Source organism: Lepus europaeus, chromosome 11, assembly GCF_033115175.1.
Source record: "Lepus europaeus isolate LE1 chromosome 11, mLepTim1.pri, whole genome shotgun sequence".
In the NCBI taxonomy this organism is placed as follows: domain Eukaryota; kingdom Metazoa; phylum Chordata; class Mammalia; order Lagomorpha; family Leporidae; genus Lepus; species Lepus europaeus.
In genome coordinates, this window is record NC_084837.1 from 52,689,287 (window position 1) to 52,697,766 (window position 8,480).

At 57.2% G+C, this 8,480-nt stretch overlaps 1 protein-coding gene across 1 annotated transcript; it reads left to right on the plus strand.

Annotated features, from left to right (window-relative positions):
* The first annotated feature begins 1,247 nt into the window (after positions 1 to 1,247).
* SALL2 (spalt like transcription factor 2) lies at positions 1,248 to 6,306 on the plus strand. The gene is made up of 2 exons (XM_062204659.1): positions 1,248 to 1,328; positions 1,708 to 6,306. The coding sequence occupies exons 1-2, from the start codon at positions 1,262 to 1,264 to the stop codon at positions 4,698 to 4,700; spliced, it is 3,060 nt and encodes a 1,019-aa protein (XP_062060643.1). The 5' UTR covers positions 1,248 to 1,261; the 3' UTR covers positions 4,701 to 6,306.
* The last annotated feature ends 2,174 nt before the right edge of the window (positions 6,307 to 8,480 follow it).

Genomic DNA, 8,480 nt, shown 5'->3' on the forward strand with positions numbered 1-8,480 from the left:
TAGAAGGCAAAATATTTTCTGAAGCGGGAGACCCTTTAAGAATCACTTCAAGGTGGAAAGGGAATGCAGAGTGCCCGGCTCAGGAGGCATCACTGCCCTCTTTTCCTCTCTGAAGGGAAGGAGGCTGCCCCTTCGCGCTAGGTTGGGGCTGAAAGGGGCTAAGGACGCCGAGGTGGCCAGGCTGCCTCTGCAGCGTTTCCCCCATTGTTTCCAGCGAGCTCCCCTCCCCCCAGTTGCAGCCGGTGGGCCCGCGCAGGCCTCTGGAGGCTAGCATCTCCCAGACCCGCCGCCCCCAGTAGTGAAGGCGAGCGAGACTGCAAGGGAAGAGGGACCCACGGAGGAGATGGCTTCTTCAACAAGCGCCAGCCCCAGATGCGCTGTGGCCGGCGACCTGCGCAGTGGCTTGCATTCTATTATTCTGCAGGAGGAGGGGCGGGCAGTTAAAGGGGCTTAGTGTTCCTCAGAGACGGCTCCTGAAATGAGTTCCTTGGAAATCCTACCTTGCAGCTGCCTACCCTGAGAAACTTCTCTTGTGCAGAGGGACGGGGAGTATGATGAGGAAGACCTGACAAAAGTTGGGAGGTTTTTTGTTGTTTGTTTTATTTGGGCGGGGGGCGGGGGTCACGCTGGTGAGGACTGGGTGTCCTGGGCTCCTCCTCCCGCTGTGGCCCTCAGGCCTCTGAGGCGATCAGGCCACGCCCCCCCCTCTGGAATCCACGTTTTCCAAGCTCAGCGGATCTTTTATCCAAAGAAAAATAAGAGAAGCCCATTGCCTTGCTCCGCTGAGCAGGGCTTCGTTTCCCACTGAGTCCCCTGAGCTTAGGGGGTGGGGTGGGCAAAGACATCTGGAGATGGGGGGAGCTGGCAGAGGGCTGAGAAAGGTGGGTCCACACTGAGCCTCCTCGCACCTGTCACGCAGCCTCCGGAAACCCTCGTAGTCGCTGGGCGTCCGCCCCCACCCGTCCCGCGCTCCCCACTCCCGCCTACCGCAGCCCCCGCCTCCCTCGGCAGCCGCTCCTCCCGGCAAGCTCTCCTCCCTCCATCTCCCCTCTCCCAGCTTTCTCGCTCCAGCTCCTCCCCTCCTCCCCGCTCCCCTCCCCCTCCGCCGCTGCTCCCTGCCCCCGCCACCGCCGATCTCCGTCTCCGCAGTCTGGGCCGCTGGGTGCAGAGGCAGTCGCAGCCCCGGCGGCCAGCGGCGCCTCCCCCAATCCCGATACCTATTGTCTCCCACCCCTCCCGACCCCGCACGTCCCCCACAACCATGGCGCACGAAGCCGGGAGGAGCTCCCGTCTCGGGGGTCCCTGCGGGGAGCCGGCGGAGCTCGGAGGTGCGGTAGGGCCAGGCTGGGGCCGGGGCCGGGCTGGGGCCGGGCTGGGGGCGGAGGGGACGAGGGCGCGATCAAATGCATGGTTCTCTGTTTAGGCCCCTTCCTCAAGCCCATTCCTTGCGCTGGCCAGGGGACCGGGAAAGGGGGGGGTGGGCTTTGGGAGTGGAGGGGAGTAGCGTGCGCACGCCCTGCAGCCGCAGGCTGGGGTGTCTCCTGTCCTGTCGCGGGGGTCAGGACTGAGCTGGAGCCTTCTGCAAGGCCTGATGGTGAGCTCATTTCCCCACCCCCAGCTAGTGGTTCCCGGGCTCTTATTAACCAGAGCCTCCTCTGAACGCTCCACTCAACCTCACCACCCAGGCTCTCCTTGTCTTCTCCCCAGGTGATGCTAGCGAGGAGGACCACCCCCAGGTCTGTGCCAAGTGCTGCGCACAGTTCACTGACCCAGCTGAATTCCTCGCCCACCAGAACGCCTGCTCCACCGACCCTCCTGTGATGGTGATAATGGGGGGGCAGGAGAACCCCAACAACTCTTCAGCCTCCTTGGAACCCCGACCTGAGAGCCACAGTAGCCCCCAAGTCATGGACACCGAGCCCAGCAACCCCCCGGATTCTGTGTCCTCTGGGCCCACGGATCCCACCTGGGGCACAGAGAGGAGAGGAGAGGACTCTTCCGGGCATTTCCTGGTCGCTGCCTCAGGTACAGCGGCTGGGGGAGGTGGGGGCCTCATCTTGGCTAGTCCCAAGCTAGGAGCAACCCCCTTACCTCCAGAATCCACCCCTGCACCCCCACCTCCTCCACCACCCCCTCCACCCCCAGGGGTGGGCACTGGCCACTTGAACATCCCTCTGATCCTGGAGGAGCTTCGGGTGCTGCAGCAGCGGCAGATCCATCAGATGCAGATGACGGAGCAAATCTGCCGGCAGGTGCTGCTGCTGGGCTCCTTAGGCCAGACGGTGGGCTCCCCCGCCAGTCCCTCAGAGCTGCCCGCGACCGGAACTGCCTCCTCTGCCAAGCCCCTGCTACCCCTCTTCAGCCCCATCAAGCCTGCCCAAACTGGCAAGACACTGGCGCCTTCCTCCTCCTCCACCTCCTCCTCCTCATCCTCCTCCTCCTCCTCCTCAGGGGCAGAAACGCCCAAGCAGGCTTTCTTCCACCTTTACCATCCGCTGGGGTCACAGCACCCCTTCTCTGCTGGAGGGGTGGGGCGAAGCCACAAACCCACGCCCGCCCCCTCCCCAGCCCTGCCTGGCAGTGCAGAGCAGCTGATGGCCTCTCCTCACCTGGCGTTCCCAAGCACCACAGGACTCCTGGCGGCTCAGTGTCTTGGGGCCGCCCGAGGCCTTGAAGCTGCTGCCTCGCCGGGGCTCCTGAAGCCAAAGAACGGCAGTGGTGAGCTGGGCTACGGGGAAGTGATGGGGCCCTTGGAGAAGCCTGGTGGCAGGCACAAATGCCGCTTCTGTGCCAAAGTCTTTGGCAGCGACAGCGCCCTGCAGATCCACCTCCGTTCGCACACCGGGGAGCGGCCCTATAAGTGCAATGTCTGTGGCAACCGCTTTACCACCCGCGGCAACCTCAAGGTGCACTTCCACCGGCATCGGGAGAAGTACCCACACGTGCAGATGAACCCACACCCAGTGCCCGAGCACCTAGACTACGTCATCACCAGCAGCGGCCTGCCCTATGGAATGTCTGTGCCCCCAGAGAAGGCTGAGGAGGAGGCAGCCACGCCTGGTGGAGGTGTTGAACGCAAGCCCCTGGTGGCTTCCACCACAGCACTCAGTGCCACCGAGAGCCTCACACTGCTCTCCACCGGCGCGGGCACAGCGGCTGCGCCTGGGCTCCCTGCCTTCAATAAGTTTGTGCTCATGAAAGCAGTAGAGCCCAAGAGTAAAGTTGATGAGAACACCCCCCCGGGGAGTGAGGGCTCGGCCATCAGTGGGGTGGCAGAGAGTGGCACAGCCACCCGGATGCAGCTGAGTAAGCTGGTGACTTCGCTCCCGAGCTGGGCGCTGCTTACCAACCACTTCAAGTCCACTGGCAGCTTCCCTTTCCCCTATGTGCTAGAGCCCTTGGGGGCCTCGCCCTCTGAGACATCGAAGCTGCAGCAGCTAGTAGAGAAGATCGACAGACAAGGAGCTGTGGCAGTGGCCTCCACTGCCTCAGGAGCCCCCACCACCTCTGCACCTGCCCCTTCATCCTCCGTCTCTTCCGGACCTAACCAGTGTGTCATCTGCCTCCGGGTGCTGAGCTGTCCCCGCGCCCTGCGCCTGCATTATGGCCAACACGGAGGTGAGCGGCCCTTCAAATGCAAAGTGTGTGGCAGAGCCTTCTCCACCCGGGGCAATCTGCGTGCCCATTTCGTGGGCCACAAGGCCAGTCCAGCTGCCCGGGCCCAGAACTCCTGCCCCATCTGTCAGAAGAAGTTCACCAACGCTGTCACCTTGCAGCAGCACGTTCGGATGCACCTGGGGGGCCAGATCCCCAACGGTGGTGCCACACTCCCTGAAGGAGGCGGGGCTGCTCAAGAGAATGGCTCTGAGCAGTCGGCAGTTTCTGGGGCAGGGAGCTTCCCCCAGCAGCAGTCCCAGCAGCCATCACCCGAAGAAGAGTTGTCTGAGGAAGAGGAGGAGGAGGAGGAAGAAGAGGAGGACGTGACTGATGAAGACTCCCTGGCAGGGAGAGGCTCCGAGAGCGGAGGCGAGAAGGCAATATCAGTGCGAGGTGACTCGGAAGAGGCATCCGGGGCAGAGGAGGAAGTAGGGGCGGCGGCCGCGGCAGTGGCAGCCACAGCCGGGAAGGAGATGGACGGTAGTGAGAATGCAGCTCAGCAGTCTTCTCTGCCAGCGCCGCCGCCACCACCGCCGCCGCCGCCTGACAGCCTGGATCAGCCGCAGCCAATGGAGCAGGGGAGCGGTGATGTGGCAGGAGGCGTGGAAGAGGGCGGCGGCACAGCAGAGGGCAGCTCCAGCCCGGCGGCCGCGCTCGCTCTCGAAGCGGTGGGCCCCAGCACCAGTGTGGTGGAGGAGCTGGGCTTGCAGGAGGTCGTGAGAAAGGAGCCAGGAGACAGCAGCAGCCGCAAGGCGTGTGCAGTATGCGGCCAGGCCTTCCCCACGCAAGCGGCCCTGGAGGAGCACCAGAAGACCCACTCCAAGGAGGGGCCGCTCTTCACTTGCGTCTTCTGCAGGCAGGGCTTTCTTGAGCGGGCCACCCTCAAGAAGCACATGCTGCTGGCACACCACCAGGTACAGCCCTTTGCCCCCCACGGTCCTCAGAATATCGCTGCTCTGTCGTTGGTGCCTGGCTGTTCACCTTCCATCGCTTCCCCGGGGCTCTCCCCCTTCCCCCGAAAAGATGACCCCACCATCCCGTGAGCCTGTTTTTCTGCCGCTGCTGCCCTTGGAAACCGAGGGAGCAGAAGCCGAGAGCTCCGTAGAAGGACCTCCAAGATTTGTGAGCCCTTATTTTGTCTTTTTCTTTGCTTTCTCCCGTGATACATCCCTAGTGGCTGTTCCCTAGTCCCTGAGCTTGGAAATTGTGCTTTCAAGGGGGATGGCCCCCTGAGGAGTGTTTTCCTTTTTTCATTTGTTGTACCTGAGAAAAATAGATTCTCTACAGCTTTCACATCCTCGAGGGGGAACCCTCTCCAGCTCCCTGGGGTCCCCCTTCTCCCCACCCCTCTCTTTTTCCTTCTCCTTTTGGCAGGTGCAGCTGAGCACCCATGTTTGGAATTGCAGCCCAGCTCACAGGGGCTGGCGCTGTCTCTTGAGGGCCCAGTGCCACGCCTTTCTGGTGACCAGGTCGACCAGTAGGACTTCCTGCCCAGCTGGTAGGGGTGGGTCCCTATCATTTTGGAACCGGTACCTGGCTTTCCTGTCAAGTGGCCTGCCCACCAAGCCCTAAGGGTCCCTGTTTCACCTCTGCTACTGCAGCATCCCTGGCACCACCAGTGCTGTTTGGCCCAGGAACTGTGACTGGGAAGTCGCCCCCAACAGTGGGGTCCAGAGAGGCCAAGGAGAGGACAGCCCCCCTTGTTCTATCTTAGCCTCCTGTATCCAAGGCATGCCTGAGAAGCCCATCGTAGCAGAGGCGTAACAAACTGTACATTTCCTTGTCCCTCCCCCTGTTCTAGAAGGTGCCAGCAATGATTCTCCAGTAACTGGTATCTCAACCCTAAAGGGGTAGAGGGAAATGAATGCCACAGGACACTCATCCCAGCAAGTCCCTTGACAGACACATTAAGGCCAAGGTGTTTGCTGGTTGGTGTGCCAAGACCTCTGCAGCTTCTCCTGCCTCGTGGCCTCTCAAAGTTGAGACACAAGCATGTTTCTTGCCAAGAGGTCTCCCCTGGGATATTTTGGGAAATACTAGTTCATATCTTCAGTGAGCATTGTTGGTGAGGGGTGGGGGCTGATAGAGTAATGATGGAGAGCTGAGGAATCGCTGAGGGTTAGGGCTTGCTGGGAACCTGTGTAATTAAGGGACATGATGGGAGACGGGGGATCTCGAATTCTGGTGGATGCGAACATTCTCATGAGTGTTCTTTTGGGCTAATAGTGACATGTGTGCAGCAGTGCACCCGGGATCATGGGGGATTTCCTAGCACTACTGTGCTTCTAGTCGTAGAAACCCCTCCTTTATTGCCTGGCCCCTTGTCTTTTCCTCATCTTCCTCTCAAGACCCTTCCCTCCTCACTTTGCCTGTCCATGGCCTGGGGCTTTTGTCTTTGCCGCTGTCTGGCTCTCCAGAGTCCCAGCCTTTAGGAGACAGGCTCCAGGAGATGTCCTCCCTGCCTCTCTGTCTTGTAACGAGATGTAGTGTTTACTCTTAACATAGGATCATGTGGGACAGGAGTCCTGAGGAGGAGAGCGAGGGTTTGCCTGTTGACAGACTTGAGGTTGGCACTCCTCCAAAGTTGTGGGCTCCAGAGCTTCCTAACATAGTGAAATGTCACGAGCAGACGGGGGAGATATTAGTGTCTTTTCCTCCATCATTAAAGGTGTTTTCGACCAAATATTTGTGTGTTTCTCCTTATTTCATGACTAGAGAGCCAGCTGGGGTGTGATGTGGGCCTTCGCTAACATTGAAATTCCCTTCCCACCTATAGCTTCTGCCAACGCTGAACATATGGTGCTGAAATCTTTACTCAGCCACCTTCTTTGACAAAAAAATATTTATTTATTTGAAAAACAGAGTTACAGAGAGAGAGAGAGAGGGGAGAGGGAGAGACAGAGAAAAAGAAGTAGAGGCAGAGAGAGGACTTCGACCCATTGGTTCACTCCCCCAAAATGGTCACAACGGTTGGAGTTAGTTTAGTCTGAAGCAAGGAGCCAGGAATTTCATCCAGGTTGCCCATGTGGGTGGCAAGGGCCCCAGTACTTGGGCTGTCCTCCATTGCTTTCCCAGGTCATTAGCAGGGAGCTACATTGGAAGTTGAGGAGCCAGGCTCTAACCGACACCCATGTGGGATGCCAGTGTCACAGGCAGCAGCTTTACCTGCCACACCATAATGCCAGCGCTTTACTCAGCCTTCTGAAACAACCTCCAAGGAGCATAGGGATAGTCATTGTCTTGGTTTCTTCTTTGCCTAGAACATCCCCCAACCAAGCATTAGTGACTTGAGTTGTTTTATGTGAAGGGTGAAGCTGCTTCTTTATATCTTTCCTGAACCCTTGCCCAGCCTGATGTCAATGAATCTGTAGAATGAAGGCAAATTAGCCTTTGTTATCCTTGAATGTGATGCAGTTAGAGATAAAAAAAAAAAAGGAAGTCAATCCTAATAATTTCTGCCAACAAGATTAAGGTGGGGTGAAATGAAGCACGTATTTTTTTAAACATGGTGAAGTTTAGATTTGGCCCTAAGACTTTGCTTTCCTAAAGAATTAAATAGCCTAAGTTCTCTAGAATTTGTGAGATTTTCTTCCATTAGTAAGATTATAATATTGCAAGGCTGGCGCTGTGGCATAGTGCATAGTGGTTAAAGCTACCGCCTGCAGTGCCAGCATCCCATGTGGGCGCTGGTTCAAGTTCTGGATGCTTACTTCCAATCCATCTCTCTGCTATGGTCTGGGGAAGCAATGGTAGATGGCCCAAGTCCTTGGACCCCTGCACCTGCTAGGGAGACCTGGAAGAAGATCCTGGCTTCAGATTGGCCCAGCTCGGGCCATTGTGACCATTTGGGGAGTGAACCAGTGGACAGAAGATCTCTCTTTCTGCCTCTCTGTAACTCTGCCTTTCACATAAATAAACCTTTAAAAAAAGATTATAATATTGACAAATCATCATGTACTAAAGGGATGGAATTGGTAAAATGATTTGCCCAAAGCCACCTAGTCAATTAGTGGCAAAACTAGATTCAGAAAGAAGGTTGGGGGTGGGGATGTGAGCGGCAGCAAGGAAGTGATATTGTGGTACAGTGGGTTAACCCTCCATTTATGATGCCTATACATCCCAGAGTGTGGTTGGTTCGCTTCCAATTCAGCCCTTTGCTAATGGTTCCTGAGAGGCGGCAGGTGATGGCTCAAATGGTTAGGTCCCTGCCACCACTTGGGAGACCAGATGGAGTTCTCACCTCCTGGCTTCAGCCTGGAGCAACCCTGTGTTGTTGCATGCATTTGAGGAGTAAACAGTGGATGGAAGATCTCCCTCTCCGTTGCTCTGTCTTTTGAATAGGTGAAAATAAATACTTTTGAAAAGAATCTATATATGGGGGAGGGGTGTTAGGTGTTTGGCACATTGGTTAAGATGCTGCTTGGAAGTTCCTGAGTTTGAGTGCCAGCTCTGCTCTCAATTCCAACTTCCTGCTAATGTACATCCTGGGAGGCAGCAGGTGGCCTGGATTGGGTTCCAAGCTTCTGGCTTCAGTGTGGCCCAATCCCTGATGCTGTGGACATTTGGAGAGTGAACCAGAGGGTGGGATCTCTGTCTCTGCCTTTAAAATTTTTTTTATTATTTTTTTCTTTTTTTTTTTTAAATTATTTGACAAGTAGAGTTATAGACAGTGAGAGAGAGAGACGGAGAGAAAGGTCTTCCTTCCGTTGGTTCACTCCACAAACAACCACTACGGCCAGCACTGCACCAATCCGATGCCAGGAGCCACATGCTTCTTCCTGGTCTCCCATGCGGGTGCAGGCACCCAAACACTTGGGCCATCC

Excerpts from the sequence above, each read along its gene's own strand:
- SALL2 (XM_062204659.1), top strand. The coding sequence starts at position 1,262 with ATGGCGCACGAAGCCGGGAGGAGCTCCCGTCTCGGGGGTCCCTGCGGG. Across the intron at positions 1,329-1,707 it reads GGAGCCGGCGGAGCTCGGAG|GTGATGCTAGCGAGGAGGAC; the intron begins GTGCGGTAGGGC and ends TCTTCTCCCCAG.